This window comes from Chionomys nivalis, chromosome 1 (genome assembly GCF_950005125.1).
Source record: "Chionomys nivalis chromosome 1, mChiNiv1.1, whole genome shotgun sequence".
Taxonomy (NCBI): domain Eukaryota; kingdom Metazoa; phylum Chordata; class Mammalia; order Rodentia; family Cricetidae; genus Chionomys; species Chionomys nivalis.
The window spans coordinates 162,827,791-162,851,336 of NC_080086.1; the positions used below are offsets into that span (position 1 = coordinate 162,827,791).

Below are 23,546 nucleotides of genomic sequence, written 5' to 3' on the forward strand. Positions count from 1 at the left end.
TTTCCATCTGCCCAGTACACACAACTTGGCCGTGGTCTTCTGGGGAGAAAATCTATACCCAAGTGATTTTTTTTCCCACATCTTCACTGTTAGTTACTGAATATAAACATAGCTGTTTATGTATAAAATGTTCACATATGTCTATTTATATAAACACATATACACATACATTATATATATATGAATGTATATTTGATAAGCATTATTTCATGTGTTTCAGAAATATTAGCCTTTTCAATTTTCCAAGAAATTTTATGAGATTGTGATGAGGAAACTGAGGCACAGGGCGTTTCCACGGACGGCTGAGGTTATGGAACTGAAGGTATCCAAAGCCTGCTTGACCTACGCTGTCTCTCTGTGTTCTTGTGTCTTGCCTGTTCAGATGGAGTGAAACTGATGTTAGCAGAGAAACTATGTTTCCCTCATAGTCCACAACCCCAGTAACATATATTTAAACAAAATTTGTCAGCTAGCTGAGGAGAGCAGGAGAAGAAGCCATGTCTTTATCACCCGAAGAGGTTCAGGGTACCCTTTACACATAGGGGCTAATTTATAAACATACCTTTCCTGGTTTCTTTCTAGGACCAAGAAACCCATCGCAGTCACCCTATAGTGATATTTTATTTATGTTTTAATAAGTAAAGCTTGTTTAAAGATCAGAAGGGCAAAGCTAAGCCACTAGAGGTCAGGCAGGTGTCACACACCTTTAATCTCAGGATTTGGGAGGCAGAGGTAGATGGAGCTTTGTGAGTTCAAGGCCACCCTGGGCTACACAGGATCAATGCAGAAACAGATCCAGGTGGTGGTGGCTCCCACCTTTAATTCCAGTACTAGGGAGTCAAATGCCTTTCATCCCAGCACTAGAGGGAATATAAAATGGGAGGAGAGAGAGGCTTAGTCTGTTTAGTCTGCCATAGCCCAGCCTTGGTAGAGGTAAGACTTCTCTAATGGTTTGGCCTCTTTGCTTTTCTGGTTTTCAGGCTGAGCCCCAATATCTGACTCTGAGATTTTATTATTCATGCTACGCCACCCCTAACTTTTCTCACTACCTGCGTCACCAGGTGGGCAAATGACTCTCATTGGGAGAAAGCAAGAGTTCTAGAAAGAGGAAGGTGAAGAAAGAAAAATGCATTAAATGCAAGATAGTAACATTTTCATTGTAGTTGCTCAACAGGCCAGGAACTAAATCCAGTGCACAGAAGAAATGGGTGGCCAGAAGAGAACCCACTGAAGTCCAAAATTTCTCAGCACCCAAAAGGGTCAGCTCCCCAACATGCTGGCTGAAAATAGGCCTCTACCCAGCAAGCCTGCTTGCTCTACTTACCTCTCCAGGTTCCAAGGTGACCCTCGTTCCCCTAATTCTAACACCAAACTGTAACAAGAGGCAGCACCACAGAAGAGGAGTGGGCTGGGAACTAAGAGCACTGTGCTTGCTTTCTTTCCATTATTTTTATTTTATTTATTTCTTGATTTCTCTGTATAGCCCTGGCTGTCCTGGAACTTACTCTGTAGACCAGGCTGGTTTTGAACTCAGAGATCTACCTGCCTCTTCTTCCTGAGTGCTGGGACCAAAAGCCATTTGACACCACCACCCGGTTGTACTGACTTAATTATTGAAAGGCTGGTGGGCAACTGTGGCTCGACCCGGAAGCAGATAAGCTCACAATACCTGTCTTGGATCTACAGAGCAGGTATCATGTAGGTACGAGAAAGCCAGGAAAGGGGGGGGGGGACCTACACAGAAGTCTATGCCAACGAGGAGTGGAGGTGTCTGGGCTCCATACCTTGTCCTCCACACCAGCTCATGACTTATGGAAGGCAGTCACCTCTTCTCCTGTGGGAAGGAGAGCCTCCTTTCCCCAGTATCCTCCCGAGATGAGCAGAGATGTTTCCGGTTCACGTGTTGTAAATGAGAAGGCAGACAGGAGCGCGCCACCCCAACAATGCTATCAGCCACGCTAAGTCAGGAGCCCTAGGAAGCTGTATCTCAGAGGTTTCTGGGAGATGTGATTTTCACGGAGCTTAACTGCTAATGTTAAAAGCTGAGCCACAGAGAGCATTTTAATTAATTACCTGTGATTTTTAAGTAAATTAGAACCGAGAGTGTGGTCGCATCTTTGAGCAGAAGCAGCTGGGCTTTGTCAGGGTGGAAGGACATGGCGTTGGCATTTATTCTGCATGGGGGAGTGTGGGGGCCAAACACCATACAGACTCACAATTTAGCTTTATATAAAGCTTCCTAAGCACTATTTTGGGGGGGAAAGGGGAAATTTTACTTCATTCACCACAGAGTTCAGTTACACTGTGATAGATCAGAACAGAAATGTATTAACACAGAAAATCCTACACTGGGCTGAATGAAGACCTGGGCCACACTTCTGGAAGGTTGCCAGTCCAGGCCCAAGAGCAGCTTCATCTACTGAATGGATGTGGGAAGCCTAAAGGGAATAAAAGTGAGAGCATTTCCTGGCTCCCCCCTTCAGCCTCAGCACTAGCTCCCCGTCAGCCTCCCCTGATGTCTTCACACTGCTCTGTGGTAAGGCATCAGCCCCCAGTCATCCTCTTCATCTGAGAACCTGTCTGTCTCCTGGGAGTCCTTTAAGGACAGGGGCCAGGCACATTTGTAGTTGTGTCTGGGTGACAGTGGCACAATGCCTAACTTACAAGTAGGCCCCCAGTTAATAGTAACTCTGCTTAATTCAGTTGTAAAATCAAAGAAATTATAGACACAATACTGTTCAAATACTAGAGAAAAAAAAACTGTTAAAGAAATGACTGACTTTGATTTTATGTCATTTTTAGCAGAAAGAACCCAAATCAAATCTACCTGAAACCATAATGAGGCTTAAAATAAAGATGACAAAGTGACAGCTTGGAGCAGCCAGCAAAGAAGGGGCATCCTGCCGCGTCAGAGGTTTTTACCCCCGTGTGGTGGAAACGATTAGAGAGCTGAGCTTTGGGACCCTCCGCAGGAGACCAGCACCACCCAAAGTCCTATGTTCAGGTGAAGGGTTTCTGCAAGATGCTGGCCATACTCTGGGCCTTGAGGAACATAGAGGACTCTAACACACAAAGCAAGGGTACCCAGGTCAGGTAATGCTAAGTGGTCCGTCTGAGTGTGACACAGGACATGTGGCTGAGGGTCCACGACGCAAGATTGCTCCTGACAAGAACTCAAGTCTGGGGACACTGAATTTTATTCTGTAAACATGAGGGAGCCACAGAAAATTTTTCATCAAGAAATGCTATGCAGTTAGCATCTTTTAGGAAAGTAATATGTTTTGAAGGATGAATTCCGTGCAAAGTAGGGAAATGAGCACTTAGGAAATTCTTGTTTGGGGGTGAGACGCTTTTGCAATGTATTATCTCATTTCATCTTCACAAGCATCCCAACAGGGTTGGCAGCGCTGCCTCAGTTCCACAAACAAGAAATGCAGGCTCAGAGATTGGCAACCAACTGGGGTGGGGTGGGTAGAGATTTCTACCCAGAGCTAAATGACTCCCAAAATACTGCAGTTTCAATAACAGCCCAGATGGAGCTCGGGGAGCGGAGGCAAATGAATGGGCCGCAAAGAATCTTGTGAGGAACGTGTGTTGGCAGATGTTGGAAATTGAGGGAAAGGTGAAGGAGAAAAGGGAACCATGACAAATGATACAAGGGACAGCCTGAGGATGTCTTCAGCTGTCGGGAAGAAGGAATGTGCTTCCTTGGGGGAAGGGGAAGATTGGAGAGTGGCATGTACTGGGTGCCTGTAGTAAGCCAACTGTTTTCATGTGTTTAAAAATTAGAAAGCGTGTGTGATGTGTGCAGAGAAAAGACAAGTCTAATTGAAGGCATGCCTGGATTCCAGAAGAAGAGAAGCATGTGTAACAAAACACATGAGGCCTAGGTTCAGACTGTTCCACACATTTTGTGTGTGTGTGTGTGTGTGTGTGTGTGTGTGCAATGTGTATGCATGGGTGTGTGCGTGTTCCCGTGAGGGTTGCGGATTTTTTTTTTGATAAGGAAATCTGTTTGCAGAGGAAATGAAAGTCAAAAGCCCACATTTAACATTTGGCCAAAGGGCCAAGACAATTAAACAGGCACAGAGAAATGAGGGAACCTTAGGATGTTGTCACAGAAGACTAAAGTTCAGGGAATCTGGAGACCGAGAGCAATAGAGAAGCCAGAAAGGGGTGTCTCAAGATACAGGGCAGGTGAAGCAGGCAGGATCAGCACGTCTCTCCGGAAGCAGTGCCTCTGAGCTGGTGGGCACGGAGGCAAGACTCTGAAGAGGGCCACTGGGTGGATAGCAGAATTACAGAAGTTATAAGTCGGGGCTATACTCTTTTAAGAGCCCCAAACATCGCCCTTTGTCTCAGAACCTAAGGAAAGACAGAGCCCTGCGCCTGCCTCATTTTCCTGTCTCACTACGGCATGTTTCATGAACATACTGGCCACTTTCTCTTCTGCCACCTCAAGAACACCAGTCTTGGCACATATCAGGCCGTATGTGGGGGAGGGGTGGCATCTCTTATTCTACCATGTCACAAATTGTTTGAGGATCGTAAAAGTGTTAGTTACTCTTTGCAGGACAGAACTTCATGATAATGAAGAGAAAATCCCAGGCTTCAGAGTGAGGTAAGTTTGAGTTTGACCCACAGCTCCAGGAACTATGTGTCCTCGGGCAACACCCTTAAACTCTTTCAGCAAGGGCTGGGAACTGCCAAGAATATTGGGGCTGGTGACCGAGTGAGCACTTCCACATCCATGACTGAAGGGCTCACGAGGTGGCCGGCAGGGCCTTAGCATTTCACGCAGCAAAGCATTTCATTCTCGTAACAGCCCTGCGAGGCACACAGCATTTTCCAAGGGAGGGGAGACAGCTGTGTGAAGGCTCAGACTGACTCCAGTCACAGAATTTTAATTTGGATTCTCACCCCAGGTGACCTTCGCTGCATCTCGACTTGACATTACTGGCGACACACTCTGGTGGCAGAAGGGACTCCTCCTACTATCCCATGGGAAGCAAACCTCTCGCTTCTGGCTGGTGAGAGTGGAGGGGGACCCTCAGGTGGATGGATGTCATGTATTCTTCAGTGTCTGGCCTGCTGCTGAAGGCTGCAGGTCCATTTCCTCATCCCAGATGCCTCCCCTCCCCTGTACCTTTCCTTTTCTCCTGCCCCAGGTAGGAACACAGAAGGAAGAAGACCCAATAGTCTGAAGACATTATAAGGCTCCGCCATTGACTTGACCACACAAATTCTCAGCTAGTTCGAGGGCTCTCCAAGCTGATCTACAAAGAGAGGGTGGTAATGCTGACCTTAAAGGCTGCTTGCAGACGGGAAAAGACCATGTCTGAACTCTGAATGGTGATCGCGTTAGCCCCAGTGCGGTCACGTTAGCCCCAGTGTGGTCACGTTAGCCCCAGTGTGATCGCGTGATCGCATTAGCCCCAGTGCGGTCGCGTTAGCCCCAGTGCGGTCACGTTAGCCCCAGTGTGATCGCATTAGCCCCAGTGCGGTCGCGTTAGCCCCAGTGCGGTCACGTTAGCCCCAGTGTGATCGCGTTAGCCCCAGTGCAGTTGCTCCACTTCCCGTTTACCCTCTGTGCCTCCTGAAGTTCAAATGAGACCCAACCCTGCCTTTAAAGCCCTACAAACTGTAAAGTAGTACTTGGCTAGTGAGAGAAGGGAGCCTCAATTGAGAAAATGCCTGCATAAGATCAGGATGCGGGCGAACCTGTCGGGCATTTTCTCAGAGGAAGGGCCAGCCCTTTGTGGGTGGTTTCATCCCTAAGTTGGTGGTGACCCCGGGTTCTATAACAAAGCAGGTTGAGCAAGCCAGGAAGTAGAACTCCTCCTTGGTCTCTGTATCAGCTCCTGCCTCCAGGTTTATGGCCTGTATGAGTCCCTGTCCTGATTTTCTTTGATAAACAGCAATATGGAAGTATAAGCCAAATAAACCCTTTCCTCCCTCAAGTTGTTTTGGTCATGGTGTTTATCACAGCAATAATAACCCTGACTAAGACATCTTCTACAGGATGCAGAGTTTAGTAGGTACTTAATAGCTGGTTGTCTATTGGATGACTAACAAGCATTGGTGGGTTCAAATGGTTCACTGGAGTATAGATGCTTGCCTTTGCATACCCACATGTTGGATAATCTTGACCTTTTGATAGTATCCATATAGAGTATACATGTTTCCAAGCCCCAAGTCAGGATATGAGGTATAAGCAAGCTACAATAAATACTAGGAGAGGGTCTTGGATGTGGCGAGTCTCCCCACACTCATTTTCTAATTATTTTCTGACACCATAATACAATACAAACACTAGCCATCCATCCCAGCAATCCAAATTTTGTCAAGATGAAGATGTTTGTCCACCAGAGCAGAATCCACGTGGACCTCCAGGGCCAAGCTCCTAAAAATCTTTCCAAAGTCATTGTCCCCTAGGCTCCCAAGGTCCTGGAACAGTATGGACTACTAAACAGACTGGGTTTGCTTTGATCCATCCACTTTATCCACAGTGATGGGCAGATGTAGTTCTGAGTCCAAGGTGGACGTTGTTATCCAAGGCCTGGGCTGCCTTCAGGTCTTACCCCAAAGCTCTCTAGTTTCAGCCAGTTCTCTAAATTTCCAGTAGCATGGGGAGCAAGAGACCCTAAATTCTGTCTGAATACTCTACCCACCAGTGGTGATGTACTTTATCTATCACAGGGGCTTGCTTAATGGGGTCTGGTCTGGTTGATCCAATGTCTGGTATGCTACCGTCAGTCTCTTTTGCAGGCTTTGGTATGCACAGTGCATCTCAGCCACTCAATTAGTGGGGATGACCAGGAGCCACAAAAGAACAGATGAGCCAGCCTGGCTCTTTTGGGCCACTTGTCACTGGCTTTAATTTCTTCACGGTCATATCTGTGCCTCCCTTCGACACTTCCATTCCCAGTGGACAGGAGAGAGAACCCACCCTCTCACTTCACACCCGTCCCTCCCTCATCCCCGTTTCCTCAGAGCAGCTTTTAAGCCCAATGGGTCTCCATTTACTTCAGAAATTGTCATTTTTCTTTGATTTATGATTTGTTTTAAGGACTAGAGCTTGGGTGACAACCTCCCTTTCCTTGAAACGTGTCCATCTCTGTAGGAACAAGCCAGAAGAGCAACAGGAAGGGAGTCTTTTGAAGTTGCTTTAGACTTCCTAGGTTTCCATGGTAACTTGTCACTGTGGCATCTTCACTGCATTCTGGGGCTTTCTCTTCCACTAAGAGTAGGTAGAGCAACCTGTTCTTTCTCAACAGCCACCCATCAGAGGAAAGGGTCTTCCTAGTGCCCTGCCTCTCTTCTTCTCATGCCTGTCCTTAATCCTATACTCTGTCTATGGAAAGTTCATTGTGTGGCATGGCCCAAGATTCAATGCAGTGGTGGTGTCGTTTCTGCCTGGAAAGGCAGACTCTTGCTTGGTACTTAGAGATGAAATCATAGGTTATCTCGGTCCCAGCCTGGACCATATTTATTCACCAACTGAGATATTTCTGTGCTGGTACAAGAAGGCCAGTGAGGAAGGCCCTGGTCTATGGAGAAATTATCCATCCTCTGAGAAGAAGGGCAAAATTGGTTACCCCACCATCATTCTGGATATTGAGAACCAATACTGGGCCTCATAATAGTTATAAATGTGTCTTTGCTATCCCTGCTCCTGGGCTGTCCTGCTCCCAAAAACGATTTAACTATTCATTAAAGAAACTTCTCCCCAAAGACACATCAAGTGTTTCATTCAAAGCATCCACAGATCTGGTACATCCTAAAATGCTTTGAATCTTTCACCTCCAAACCCTCCCCTGGCTGTATCCTTCAATTTTGATACATCCTTATTCTTACTCAGTCTTGGGGCCACCATTCTTACACTGCTTTAATCAAATGCCACATTGAAAAGATGCCTTAATCCAAGATTCTGGTTATTAATACATTTGAGTTCACTTTGGTGGTCCAACCAGAATGTGTGAGGTTGTCTTCTCCCTTACTGCACAAGCAACTGAATCAGTTTTCTCTTCTTGATGGGTTGCCTTTTTAACAGCTGCAGTCATCTTGGGACATACAAAAAGGGACTCATAGGATGCTTATTCGGCCATCACGACAGCAGACTTGGTCTGTATTGTAGAGAAAGGAAGCTGAGAGCAGGTTAGAGAACAGATACGTTTTTAGAGGATTTCCTAGAGGCTTAGCAACAAAACATTCTTTTGTTACAATTACAGGGCATTTGAATATTCTGGACAATGCTGGAGAACCAGATGGCTTTGTGGACATGCTCTCTTGAATTCTCGGTGTCTGCATAAGAGGTCATAGGTTTCATTTTTGTGTTGGGCCCCTAGCGGTGCAGAGGGAGGTTCTTGGATGTATAACACTGCAATGACTTCTGGAGCACACTGTTAGCACCCTAAGCCTAACTTGGCCACCCCAGAACAACAGTACACATCCCAGAAAGCAGTAGGGAAGCAGATAAACTCATACAATATTGAATGTCAACCGGTGAAGACTCCCGGATGTCTGTGCAATGGATATATGACGGGTGGAATGGAAACTGTCCCTTCAATAAATCAAGTCTTTGGCCATGACCTTAAAGGCCCTTAATGATGTCTGCCTGTTTGGTATCACCTCCGTCTCTGTCTCATTCTGTACCGTCACAATCATCCTCATGATTAGTTTCTCTAGACCTAACAGTTTCATCACCATCCCAAGTGCTTCGTTCATCTTGGGGTCCTTTTTGTAAGGAATGATGTTTCCCATGTCTTCTTAGAGCCTACCACCACCACCCCTCACACAGGATCCTGTCCCACCCCCACCATTGCTAAAAGGCCTTGCATGCTCTCCAGTATCTGTAATGTCCCATCCCTTCCTTCTTCTTGTTCTCATTTTACTCCACACTTCTCTTCATCCAACACAGTTTGTGTAATTACAGTACTTGCCTATTTTTCTGTCTTTCCAATTAGAATGTGAGCTTGCTTCACGAACTTTCTCTGCTTCTCTTCTGTATCCCAAGTAAGCCGTATGTGGCACATAGGAGGAACTCGATATTTACTGAATGAAGGAATGAGGGACTAGGGTAGGGATTAAACTGAGAGGAACTATCTGTATGAGGATTCATTTTTTTCTATCTCCACAGCACATGCCATAAGGTGTCTTGGTGGTACTGCAGCAATGACATAAAGCCACTGAGGTAGGAGACCAGCATCACTGAAGGTAGTTATTTCAAAAAGAAATATCTCAAGGACTGGAGTGATGGCTCAGCAGTTAAAAACACTGGTTGTTCTTTCTTCCAGAAGCCCAAGGTGGTTCAATACCCAGAACCAACCATAGTGGCTTACAACTATGTGCAACTTCAATTCCAGAGGATCTGACACTCTCTCTTCTACCTCTGTGGGCACTGCACAAATATTGTATACAAACATACATGAAGTAAAACACCCATACACATAAAAATAATAAAAGTGTGAAAACGAATTAAGAAAAGAAATATCTGTGTCAAAATAATAATATCAAAATTGTTATGAGAACAATGGCCGGCATTGTTGTAAGTCCTCCAGATGAGTTAACTCTAATTCTCACAGCAATGTTTGAAGTGAGAACTATTTTTAGCTCTTTTTAATAGATGAGAAAATTGCAGCAAGGCATGAAAGGCAGATAAGGAATGTCCCAATGTCACATGGCTAGTTCAATGTTTCTTTAGTCCTGGACTATATCTTCACGAAAAACCCATAATTATCTCTTTTTATTGGGTGACTCTGTTTCCCAGGCAAGGACTCTGGGCCCCCAGTTAGGAAGCAGGCTATGGAAGGTGACTTCTACGAGCAAGTGTGCCTGGGAACATCCCAGAGGTAAGGGCTGAATTCCCATACCGACTTTCTCGATGCCTTCACCAACCTCCCCCATTTCCACCTCCTTCCCCATTCTGTTCCAGCATTTTATTTTGAAATTCAAGACTAAAGTATTCCCCTGTCTTAGTCAGGCCATGGAAGGGTAGCATTCTTGAGTGCTTTGCGAGCAGGTGATAGAGCCTCCTGGTGTGACCATCACCAACCACAGTGTGCATAGCCAGGAAAGCTTACTTTTCTCTTCTGAGGCCAATATCTATGACAGGAGTGGCAGCCCTGCTGGCAATTCTACAACCCTTGGGGGTCTGAAATCTTCCTGCTTCTTGGATTGCTAGAGTGAGCCACCCTGGCCACAGGCTCTATATAAAGCACACCTGGAGGTTATTTCCCAATCTTCCCGGCAACGTGTCTCCTCCTCTAAGCGACATTTGCTGTCAAAATAGACCCTTCAAGAACATGTTTTGAATGTAATTATAAAATGCTAATAAATATTCAGGTATGTGCCTTGCAAGGGGTGAAAAACATTCTGGGTGTGAACTAGACTGTAAACATCTGTTTGAGATTTTGAAAGACTGTAAGGCCGAGAGTCTGGGGAAGAGCTGGGATGTCCTAGTGAAGGCTCACATCAAACTACAAAAGCAGACTAACAGCATAAATGTATGACTTTTAGGCCAGAGTTATTTCTGATTGGCTGTGGTGACCCTGAGTGCACTTCTGCCTGTGAAAATGGACTTTTCTCAGAGCACATACATCATAGTAAGAGCCACCATTTATTATAAGCTTTGCATATTTCCAAGTCACTTGCTTATTGGATTTATTCTCTCTTCCTGGAATATCTAATTTACCTGGTCCTCTGCTTTGTATCTTCCCTCTCTGACCAATGAATTTTGAAGTCATGACCTGAGGCATGAAGCTTAAGATTTAGTGTCTCTCTTGACTTTATAGGAACGCCTGCTTCCAAGCAGGCCAGAGCTAGGGACTGGAAATGGTGAGAGGCTGGGAGAGAAGGCCGATGGGAAAACATGAATGCTTCTGGACTCCTTCAAATCACCCTCGCTCCTGAATGAAGCAGTGTTCAGAACACATCCCTAAGCCTTTGACCATCGCACCAAACTCAAGTTTTCAGAATGTCTGCCCTTAAGCAAGACCTTCATCTGCCAGAAGACAGGGGCATCGTGCTGAGTGTCTGGGGTCTTGATGCACGGTTGGCTACCTATTCCCATCACATGGCATCACTGATTCATATATCACAACAGTCATTCAAAACTGATAGCTTGAGCTTCTCCAGAGAATTCTCTTCATTCCTCCCATGGGGTGGCAAGGTAGAAGAGGTCACGCAATCACAGATGGTATGAAAAGAACCTTTAACTGTTTCCTTTCACCAATTACCATTCATGCCCCCAATTCTGGTCCCCATCTCCTTTGTATGCCTCCTAAGTGATTTGAGAAGGGGGAAAAGGAAGCCTTGCTGGGGATGTGTGCAGAAGACATGAAGAGAAATTGTGGAGATACTGGCACTTGCTGAAAAGCACAGAACTGTAGTTCAATGAGACACAGAGATGTTCAGCATGGGTACCCAGGCCAGAGGCAGCAGTTTAGGCTACAAGAATATAGGCCAGTGTCGCAGTCTAGGATTAAGATTCATTTCTGCCAGTGATCATTTCTGCTGGGTGATCTAGGATAACACGATATGACTACTCTTATCTAAACCACGGTGGGGAGGGGTCTGGCTGGATGGTGTCTAAAGTTTTTTTCTATTTCCAAGGTTCCCGGACTCCATGTTAAGGTCAGAAAATCCATTAATTCAGGTTTCTTTCATATTCTGCTTCCTAAAGGAGTTGAAGATGTTTTGTTACATGGGAAATAGGTTCCAGTACTGCTCGGTAAATGTGAAGAAGAGGGTGAGGTCCCATAAAAGGGGCTACTGTCACAGTAGGGGCTACAGATAAGGCAGGGCGCTTTAGAAGATGGCTGCACAAAACCAAAATATACAATTTGCTTTTCTAACACAGTCGCTCTGCAGCTATTTATCAAGCTGAAGACATGCTCTTGACCCAGGAGATACCTGAGGGGAGGCATTCTGTAACTAAGGCAGACTGGTCTCATGCCCATGGCGCATAGGTATCAGAGAAGGCAGAGAAAGGAGCAAATACAGAATTCATTCCAGACACCTAGTCCCCAGATCTTAGTTCCTAATGTCATTATCTAATAAAAGGAAACAGAGCTCAGCGGAAAGATTGTGCAGGGTGGGAGCAGAAAACACACAAGGCGACCTAGAGCAGCTCATGGTGTTCAAAAGTCAGCGTACAAACAAGGAGCTAACCAAACACAAAACAGCAGAAAACAAAACCCCACATATTGGAGTATGTCAAAGGGCACAAGAACCAATTAGAAGACTTCTCAAACGCCAAGGCTGGCAGAATAGAGAGACCAAGAGAAGCAGCACTGGACTATAATTCAAACGACAAAATCAATGCCCTCAGGTCCACACCAATATAAGCGAGTGACCAAGTGAATCAAATGTGGAGCGCAAGAGGCAAATCCTCGATCTAGGATAACTTCAAGTTAGTTCCGTGGCTGCTCTACCCTACAGGTGTGTTTCCACCCTAGCACCCCATTCCTTCTTCAAGAGGAATATAGCATAAAAACGGGAGGAAATAATTTACAGTGGAGAAACACGACCTCTTCCAATTGATCAGGGCAGCATTGGCAGTCATGAGTACAAGTCATGCTGAAATGATGAGATATCAATGGACCTTTACCTTTGTGATCTCCCTTCCCAGAATCAAAATCTATAATATGCTTGACCAATATTCTAAAACTGCCAGGGTCATCTAAACCCAAGAAGATTTAGGGAGGTGCCACAGCCAAGAAAAACCTAGAGAAACAGCAGCATTGAATGCATCTTGGTGCCAGGGATGGGATCCTGGAACAGAAAAGGACACCAGATAAACCTAAGGGGATCTGGATGAGCCATGAGCTATAGTTAATAATAATGCACCAACATTCATTCAACCACTGTAACTGATGTGTCGCAATAAAACAGCGATATTAATAAAAACATAATAATAATGCCTGGTCTGATCTTGAAACATATCCTTCCCAACTCATATGTTTTTAACAAGACCAACTGAACATGACTTATTTTCATAAATCAGACCTTGGTATATGGACTGAATGTGATACCTTAACTATTTATAATGCTTACACAAGTTTAAAAATTAATTTTAAAAATTAATGCTTGTGCACATGCACACATGAACACCGCATCACACATGTGGAAGTCAGAGGAAAGTCTGTGGGAATTAGTTCTCATCTTCCATCCTATAGGTCCCAGGGATCGAACACAGGTCACCAGACTTGACTGTATCTCACCAGCTCTCAATTTTCCTTAAATCTAAAAGTGTTCTAAAAATTAAGTATTTACTAAAAAGCAGGGAGCCTCTTTTAGTGGTTTTGAAGAAACAAGCTTCCATGGGTTCTACCCCTGCATGGAGAGGAATTCCATCATCACCACTGTGTCGCTGGCAAGGATCTTAAGACTCAGAGGAGAACCCAGCCACAAACATGAGCCCAGTTTCTAAGACCCTCAACTGAGACCCCTGTTATGCTGGATTTTTGAATTCTTACTCAAGGAACCTATGAGATAATAAATGTTAAAAAATAGCAACAAAACCCCAAATAATATCTATCTAGGCAAGAAGAGGCATACTTGCAGGGCGGTGGTGGCGCACGCCTTTAATCCCAACACCCGGGAGGCAGAGGCAGGTGGATCTCTGTGAGTTCAAGGTCAACCTGGTCTACAGAACAAGTTCCAGGACAGGCTCCAAAGCTACACAGAGAAACCCTGTCTCAAAAACCAAAACAAACAAACAAACAAATAAATAAATAAATAAAGGGGGAGGAAGGGAGGGAAGGAGGAAGGAAGGAAAGAAAGAAGAGGCACACTAACAAAATTTAAATTAATTGCACTGTAAAGCACGCCTGGCGTGTTCACTGAATTGCTAGTCAAGGAGACTCTGAGGGGGAACCTCAAAGCACGGATCTAAACCTAAATAAAGAGATATCCATGAGTTGTTCCTTGGTCAAAGATATCAGGCAGCTCCAGGGCCTGAAGAAACCTTTGTATGTGTTGGAACAGAAAGGTAGCCAGTAGGACTGGAGAGGCATGAGTGTATGCACAGGAAGAAACAGAAAGGGAGCCGAGAAAGGCAAGGTCAGCCAGGATACAGAGACTTTCAAACAAAGTAAGGAGTTTGGGTTTTAAGTTCAACTGAACGTCAGTAGATTACTAGTGACAGGAGCTGACTGGCATATGGGATTCACAGTGTAAGCGATTTATGCTGGGATGGCAAGATGATGCAGTGGGAGGAGGCACTTGTCACCAAGTCTGACAACCTGAGGATTCCTGGGATCCATGTGGTGGCAAGAACCCACTCCCCAGGGTTAGCCTCTAGTCTACATATATGCCAGAATGTACGCACACACACAGTAATGAACATTTCAAAGGATAAAAGATTCATGCTAACTGATCTGTTCAGAATTGATAAAGGTATAGCCATAGTGGAGCCAGGGTGGCCAGTAAGGGACTTCAGTGCTGTTTAGATGGTGGAGCCTTAGCCCTGGCTGCCGGTAGAGAGGAAGGAAGACTTCCAGCTATTACTAGAGGACTGTGGGAAGGTTCTTGATGCTATGAGCATGGACTAGGGATTCCAACTCATTTTGTAAACCTTTGTACCTAAGAAGCTTCCAGAGAGGGGTCACATGTGAGCAGAGTGGTCATGTGCCCCTGTGCCACACAGTCTGTCCCTGTGTTATCGTGCTCCTGAGCCTCTGAATACCCCCTATGATTCATTCCGATGGTCCCTTGCACCCACGTGGGGCTGTGCCTATCTGGGCTACATCTTCTGTGGAGGTGCTGCCAAAGGAAAGCTGGATCCTACCCACCACCCCCAGCCTCCTGGGCCAAATAGTGCTAGTCTGCTTAATTAATAGTTTCCTCTGGCTTGAACATCCGTTTAACAGTTTGTGGGTGGTTATGATATAGTGTGTGAGGCAACCTCTCTTTATCTCCAAAACAATCAGATATAGACCAGAGAAGTGCCCAATGGAGGCCATCTTACTATTGGAACAGGGGAGAGGATGTGAAGACAATTCTTTAGCCTTTATTTTGGCCTTGCTAAATATATAATACATATTATATATTAATATATAATATAGTTGCATACTTATATACAATATAAATGCATATACTATATATTTATAACTCATAAAAACACATATCTAGGCAAGAAGTGAAAGAGTACAAAAATTTAAAAAGATTAAAATGTAGAACATGCCTAGTATGTTTGATGAATTGCTTCACTTAAGAGTCACCAGTTTCCAGGAACTCAATCATTGGAATCTTGACTCCAAATATACTTCTCCACTTAAAAATATTTGCGTGTAGGTACAAGTATGTATGTGTGCACATGTGTGTTGTATACATGCATGCATGTGTGAGTGTATAGGTATATGTACATATGTGTGCACGTAACTCCAGAGTATAACCTTTGTGTCATTTGTCAGGAGCTGTGTATGTTGTTTTTTGAGACAGGTCTCTCAATGGCCTGGAACTTCACAGTCAGACTAGGCTACCTGGCAGGTGAACCCCAGAAAGCCACTTGTCTCTGTCTCCTGGGGCTGGTATATCAAGTTTTTACCATCACACCTAGTCTGTTTACATGGGCTCTGATGACTGACCTCTGACCCCCACGCTTGCAAAGCAAGCATTTCACTGACTGAGCCATCTTCCCAGCCCAAAGGTATCTTTTCTTTCTTGCTGAATCTTCCCTTTCTTCCTATTTACCTACTCATATCTTGCCAGTCCCAGATACCACTGCTTTTGGTTACTACCTGCTTAGCTTCCAACCCAATACAACCACCAGGGACCTGGCTCAGCGCAGCTACAGATACCCAAGAAAGGGCTATAAGGTCACATTTGGGAACCATCTGAGCAGTTTCAATGACTGGCGGTGCTGCTGTGTCTTGGAGGTGACTAGAACAGGTGGCTTATTCCCTAGGTTCTTTGGCAGGTCATGCATAGGGAATTGACCCCCAGAGAACAGACTTTTCAGATTCTGGGACAGGCTCATCTTATAATGTCTCTGACATGTAGGGTTCTATAGGTCCAGACATTTCTTCTGGGTTCATGTCTGGTCCCTCAGTTTAGTCATGATAACTGAGCAGGGCCAGGCATTCACTCTCTGATTTTGAACCATATCCTCCCAACACATACGTTTTTAACAAGACCAGCTAAACATGACTTATTTTCATGAGTCAGAGCACGATAGTTGCCCTGGGATGCTGACCTCCCAGAGCCGAGTTTCTCCCAGTTGCAGAGGACGCTAGCTGGAGAAGAAGGTATGGCAGAACTTCCACAAAAGAAAACACCACCATTCAAGGGATGAGAAGTCAACAGCTTTGTTATTAACTCCCTTGGTAGTTCAGGGAAAAAATAGTACCAAAAAGTGTATGGACACCACTTCCCTTCCCACCCCAGCTTCATTTAGTAGTATGTTGCTTTAAGTAGCTCCCCTCCAGGGGGAAGAGAAGGCTTTGTGACCTGAGGATAAATTAGACTCTGTGTAGCTGGACTGTACTCTGATCAGCAGGAAGTGGCTGTGGGAAGAGTGGCTGCTGCAAAGCTGCCTGTCACACCAGTACTTCATCACAAGTATGGATTTGCCATTTTAACGATACATACATATCACGTATCCAAGAAAGGCAGATATGTGTGTGCCTCCCAGGAGTCAGGGCTTGGGGAGGCCTCCCAGCTCCTGAGGCCTGTGGGCACCATCTTATCTCTTGTTTTATAACTTAAACAAGCAGTCACAAAGGCCTAGGTGTGTGTATGTGCATGCATGCGTGTGTGTGTGTGTGTATGTGTGTGTGTGTTCCCAGGTACCATACAAGGTGGGAGCTGGAAGGACTTCCAAGTTTATCTGTCTCACTGGTTCTTGGCTCTATTTGCAGAGGAGCTCTGTGGGGTTGTTCTTGATTGGTCTGCATTAACATTTAATCAAAGCTTTCCAAGAAGTTCTGACTCATAATGGGTGAGGACTGCGGGGTGAAGAAAGCAAGGCCTTCACTCATTCAGTCTTCAGAACGGAGTTTGTGGCTCCTCACCTATCCTGGAGGTGTCCCAGCAGTCGGAGGGCAGCGCTGCAGGCACCCTCCAGCCCATCGCTTCTGTCCTCTTGCCTTTTGTCCTGAGGTCTCCACTAGTGGGAGGTAACCCATTGCCCTCACTGCAGGCACAGCTTTCAGCTTAGCCATTATCACTCAATTCTACTCCTGTGGTCTGTCTAGGAAAGATAAGCTAGCCAATGGCATTCTGGTGTTAGTCTACAAGTTAAATGAAGTCGTATGAAAATCTTTCAGGGTTGAAAGGTCCCAGGTTCTAAGCCTTGTTCTCGCCCGAAGAGAAGGGCCATTGAAGAAAGCATCCAGCCTTAGCAAATGCCAGCAAGAAGTAGAGCAGGAAGACTCCTGCCTGGGAGCTCAGTCTGAGACCTGTTTGTTTAGCTTTTCTGGAATACCCGGGAGACCTCTCTCTAGCCCCAGGAAAGCTCCTCATCAGAGTCTGTTCTTTGTCTCCAAAGAGCAAACAGGGTATGACCTCACTGTGAATAGGATACAACCTTACTTCAGACAGGCTCACTACAAACAGAATACGGCCTCACTACAGACAGGGCACAGCCTCACTACAGACAGGGCACAGCCTCACTACAGACAGGACACAGCCTCACTACAGACAGGGTACAGATGCTTCACTTTTTACCTTATTTTATATTTTGGAGGAGCACATAAAAGGTGGATTACAAAGGGGAAACCAAGGGGCTGTACTGGTAAAATACGGTGTGAGAAACATCAGTGAATTTGGGTCCCATTTCACTGAAGAAAGGGGGAGCCCACAGAACATAAGTGTATGCAGGGGGATGGTGGCTTCTCTATATAGAATCTCCATCAGAGAGCCACCATGCCCTCTCACTCTCCAAGCCTCTGCCTTAACCACAGGTGTGGGCCCCAGGCGTGGCAGCTCTGACATGGGAACGTCCTGACTATGATGACAAGTGAGTCCCCTAAGTACCAGCTCCATGGGAAGCCTGTATCGTGTTTGGCACAGAAAGGCTGTGCTTCAAGGAACAGAGCAAAACTTCAGGGCCTAAGTCCTTCCCGCATAGCCCTCCCTCCCTCCTTCCCTCTCTCCCTCCATCCCTCCCTCCCTCCCTCCTTCCCTCCCTCCCTCCCTCCCCTATGCCTCCCCTATCCCATCCCAGATGCCTCTCTCTACACGGCGAGGGACAAGCTTCTCCATCCCTCAGCTTGACCTGCAGACAGAGTCCCACAGCCCACTCCTCTTTCTCTCCTTGGTTCAGAAACCAGCACGAAAGAGACTGGAGTCAAGCATCTGTGCAATGCCTGAAGCCGGACTGATGTCTGCTTCCACCTGCAGGCCTCATTTTCTCTTCATCCCACAAGCATGTCAGTTCTGTCTGTCCACACTCACTCCACAGAATTCACCCATCCACCTGTTTCACGCAGTCCAAAATGTAAGCACTAGGCTGAGCCCCCAAACCAGGAGACTTCAAAGGGAAGGAAGATGCCTGTGTAGATGGCGAGAAGGCTTTTACTTTGCTTGGACCAGAGCCGAGTCCCTCATAACTACACAGTTCTCTCCATGTACAGTCTGCTACAGGCCACTGGGCTGACCCAGTGTAAGTATAGGGAGCAGGAATGGGAGGAGCTAGTCTTGCCCGAATGCTGTCTTGTTTTAAACCATAAGTCAAGGACGAGCACAGGCCTTTGGAGAAGAAATGCCTCCTTCCTGGGATTAACACTAAAATACAGGACATGGAAGTGTAAAAGGCCCAGCATATCCTGGTTTTATGCTTCTAAGTCTGAGGTCCCCAACTGCTGTCAAGTAGGTGTCATAGCCCCCGTCTCCCTTCCATCTAAGCACTGAGATCCCCCAAACCCTAGACACTGAGGACTGTATCTTGTTTCCTTTCATATCCCTAACAGCCAGCATAGTGGTCAATAAGTGACAGGAACAGACTGTTGATGAACCAAGAGATGAGGGAGCGGAATGAACCCTACCAGCCACGCTCCGCTGCTCTATCCTCTTACGGCTTCCCCGCTGGACCGTCCCAGCCTCCCCCGCCCCACCAGCAGCTTTCAGCCTTACCTCCCATGAGGAAGAGAAGCCCTGCCACATACTGCATAAGGCCTCGGTCCCAGCAGCAGCCCAGCACACCGATGATCCAGCCGAAGAGGATGATGGCCACCGCCATGCCCATGAAGCCAGCCGTCATTCTGCGCAGGTCTGTGAGGAAGCAGGAGGGAAGAAGTTAGTCTTAGGAGCTGTGACAGGATAGGGTCAGATGTATTCTGGGGCAGGGAGACGCGGGCGGCGACACTTTCTATTCAGACTCCTCTACAGGAAAGTCGCTGATGGGGACTGTCTTCTGTGCAATGTGCCATGGCAGCTGGGTTCCTAAGCACAGGGCAAGCACGTGATCCCTGGTGGCTGTTGGCTCAATTTATCTGTGCCAGGCAAGTGCTGCCCTTCCTGTGGGTCTAGCTCACCCCTAAGACGCAGGTGCTGTCTGTAGTCCTGTGTGGAGAATGGAGCCAACTGCTAAAAGGAAAACCATAAGTGGAAGAAAGGGCGCAAGTCCAGATGTTGTGGCTGCGTTAGTCACAACTGCATCAGAGGATGAGAGCGGGGAGATGGGCTACTGGAGCAGAGCGGGGTCTCTGCAGCCAGGCTGCCTCTACCAGGCCCACTGTCCTTTAACCCAGGGTCTGCTGCACTGTGGGACAAGTCCCATGTGAAAATCTAATGGGGCAGGTAGGGGAGAGGCTGGTCCTCAGCCCCATCCCAAGCTGGCTCTTGGGGCTTAGTTTTTGCCTGAAACCTTGGAAACAGAGGAAGAGCCTCCTCTTCCTTCCTGAGTCTGAGCCCTGGTGCAGCCTTTTCTTTGCAATTACCTGTATCCTTCCACTCTCAGGTCAGCCCCCGCTTCCGGGTAAGGGCCATGTCTGCTCTATACCTCTACAATCTGTCGAAGCCAAGAACGAGTTGGTGAGGAAGGAGGTTGCTGGGAAAATACTGTTTACAGCAGAAGGGAGACAGCAGAGCCGGTCCATGTCTCCGCTGGCTACTTAGCATCTTGTCCAACTTAGCTTTTTCGCTGGCCTTTTTCCTCCTGTGATCAGATGTCCCCAGAGCTACTCATGCACCCTCCCTCTTCATGCGTGGCTCTGACCTGGACTTGTTCCCCAAATGGTTTCCTTCTCTTACTCTCTTTTTGCCAAGCTGGCTTTTACTTCCTTCTGGGGAGCACCTCACCCACCCCAGTATGGTGGTCATTGCTTTCTGAGACTGCCTGCACTCTCTCATGCCTGCCCACATTTAAGCCAGTGATACGAACTCATCAGGAGGCCACCCCCCATCCTTTCCCTCTCTTATATTCTGTCCACTCCGACCCATCCAGAGTCGTGCTTGGGGGGAAGAAAGGACCTCTGCCCACAACAGAGCACAGTTTGAGTCAAGATCCCTCTATTGGGGATCTAGTCCCTTTGTTCTGACAAGGAAAATGAGACATTGTCAGCCCCAACCAACAGAATCTGGTTGAAGAGTGGGAGGCACAAACACAGAGGGGAAACAATGGCTGGCCCTCCCATCTGGGAAGGGGGATCCTGCAGAAGCTGGACAGTTCCCTAGCTCCAGAGGCAGACATCCTGGAAGGGGCAGCAGAGCAGACCCCTGCCCTGCCTTGTTCTCCTTTGCTCTCCTGAGCACCTAGCAGGCCTCCCCCAGCCAGGTGGAAATAACACTCTGTATTCACTTCTGTGAGTTGCCAAGGAAGCCTCATTATCACGAACACTGAGCAGATTGCTCAGACTGCCAAATGAGTCAAGCGAAGCTATGGAGGAAGAGTCATTCGATGACAGTACTAACACAGGAGCCACGCCTCCTGCACAGCCAGCCAGAGCTAGAAAGGGAAGGAATACTCCTGCCCATGAGCCAGTCCCAGTTCCTATGGTCAGTTCCTCTGGGCGGTGCATTGTGTGTCCTTTTATGTCCATGACCGCAGTCACACTCACTGCCTCCAGCCCTGACTGGGATCCCTGCTTTCCTCACCACAAGGGCCTGAGCTGCCTTGTCAGTGAGGAGAGGTCTCGAGTGGATATCTGAGCCCATGCAAATTGATTCTTTACCCTCTGCTTTCTTGAAAGGCAAATGGGAAGGAAGGGAAAGAGTCCAGCTCTCGCACTGGGAAGTTTAGTAACTTAAACAGAAGGTACTTCAAGTCAGCACCCTTTCCTGGGCTCTTCCCCTCTTCGTCCCACGAAGGCTTCTGGATCCTTTTCACTGTGATCCCAGTAAATTTATTCTTTCCTCTGGAGGCCAAATTCTCACTCAACGTCAATGCCTGGAAGTCCTATATTGGCCCCTGGCTCTATAGCCCACTGAGAGCAAAGATTCTGCCTAAGGAACTGAGTGAGAAGGTGGGTCACATCAAGTGGGCCCACACTGGCCAGAGATGGACCCGTGGGTTGCTGAGGCAGAAAGTCTAAAGAGAATGCCAACCAGAAAAATAGGAGGTGACATTTATTGAAGGATGAAAACAAAGTGTTTTACTTAGAAGAAAATTGGAGGGGGCAGAAAAGCAGGGACATGGAAAAAATAATGCTCTTCCAAAGGTTTTCAGAAAGCCCTGGCCATCTAGGTCCCAGTGAGGGAGAAGTGGTTGCCTTCTTTCCCTCAGCTCAGGTAAACTTCTGTGTCTCCCACGGGGTCTTGTTGACTGAGGTAAAGGGTTGTTCTAAATTGTTGATGTGGAAACAGGATGAGAAACAGAGATCCCGACCGTGTTTTCATTGACCCAGGGAAGACTTTCACAACACCCTTGAGTCTGACTTCGTCCAACCTCCGCATGAAAAAACGGCTCTTTTCTCCTTGGAAAGTTAACTGGGTTATCTATGTGATAGCTCAGGCAAGCTGCTATACTAGGTCAGAAGGCAGGCAGGACAAGAAATATTCCAATTTTACAGATGAGAAAAAGGCAAGATCCAAAGACAAATAAATAAGTTATTGACAGTTTCCACACTAGTGGGCTGCAAATAGAGTTAGCAGCTGCCTTCCTGAGCTGTGTGAGAACACGGGATAAATAAAAGAATTAAAATTGATGAGAACAAATGCACTTGGTATTTCTTCTTCCATAATCAAGCCAGAGCTATACCTACGAGATGGGGAACAAAGGAAAGAAGAGAACAAGGAGAGTGGGGGCTGTGAAACTGGTGGAAATGGGCCAAGGCCAAAGGTACCAGGGAACCCCATCTGCAGGATTCCCCACAGGCTCCCAAGCTCATCATATGGGACCTTTTAGATTAGGTGGTAGACAGAAAAGAGGTGAAGCAGGTATTTTGAGGCAGTGCTCTGAAAAGGAATTCGAGTATCAGATCTTCTGACCACTCCACACCACTGAGGGGCACCCATTTCTCCCAACTTCCAGGACATCGAACAGAGCACTTAGTAATGGGGTAGGAGCAGCCCCCACCAGGGGCTGGCTAGCACAGGCGGAGGGCAGGGTTCCATACCGAAGCTCATGACCATCCCTTGGTAAGTGACGACTGGATGTGAAATCTTACCACTGACACACACCTCAGGCCCCTTCTACGCCGTTTCCGGAAGATGAATGATAGAGCTGTGCCTCCAGCCTACAGTGAGCGAGTGAGGTTTCTCCTGGGCAATGAACAGCCCCATTGCACCATGGGACTCTGAAAGCAAAGGCGCTGCCTAAGAGACCAAGTGTATGGCGGGTCCCAAGTCCCAAGCTGACTTCAGCTTCCCTCACTGGCCCAGTAGGTCCTCGTAACTCTTCAGTATCCTACTTCCAAACTTGGGCAGGTGAAGGCGCTTGTGGCCAAGTCTGACAGCCTGAGTTCGAAGAAGAAGAAGAAGAAGAAGAAGAAGAAGGAGGAGGAGGAGGAGGAGGAGGAGGAGGAGGAGGAGGAGGAGGGAGGAAGAGGAGGAGGAGGAGGAGGAGGAAGAAGAAGAAGAAGAAGAAGAAGAAGAAGAAGAAGAAGAAGAAGAAGAAGAAGAAGAAGAAGAAGAAGAAGAAGAAGAAGCAGCAACAGCAGCAGCAGCAACAGTATAAGGGCATAAGGATAAGTGGTAAGTGGATAAGCTCGGGCTAGACCTTGTTACCTAGGTAAAGGCTGGATACACATGGGGAAAGAGAGCACACTGTACTAATGGCTGTCTGGCAAGAGCCAGGAGGGTTGCCTTGCCTCTGGAAGCTCCCCCTTCTGTATGACAGAATCAGGCAGCGCTGGTTACAAAGGCACCACCCTGGGAGCCAAATGATCACTCACAAATGAACCAGGTCCTCGGCATCGCAGGCTGAGCAAAGTACTGCGGAGAGCCCCAGTGTCTCCATACTGAGGGCTCAGTCAGCGCGGGAAGAAGAAAAGAGGGAGTATGGAGAGGGAATATGAATGAGACAGAATTGGCAACGAACTTCCTACCCTTGGGGTCAACTCAGGACAGGCTAATTCAGAAGACTGGGAACATTCCAGAAGCCAGTCATTATCCCCAAAGGAAGTGGTATTGGAGTGGAGATGTGGGAACACATGAAAAGATTC

At 46.9% G+C, this 23,546-nt stretch overlaps 1 protein-coding gene across 1 annotated transcript in view; it reads right to left on the reverse strand.

The window, feature by feature from the left end:
* Window positions 1-23,546, reverse strand: part of Tmem178b (transmembrane protein 178B) — a 384,790-nt gene that overhangs the window by 27,058 nt on the left and 334,186 nt on the right. Inside the window, exon 3 of the mRNA XM_057770123.1 lies at window positions 19,078-19,215. Coding sequence (XP_057626106.1) covers window positions 19,078-19,215 — 138 coding nt within the window. The remainder of the gene's footprint in view (window positions 1-19,077; window positions 19,216-23,546) is intronic.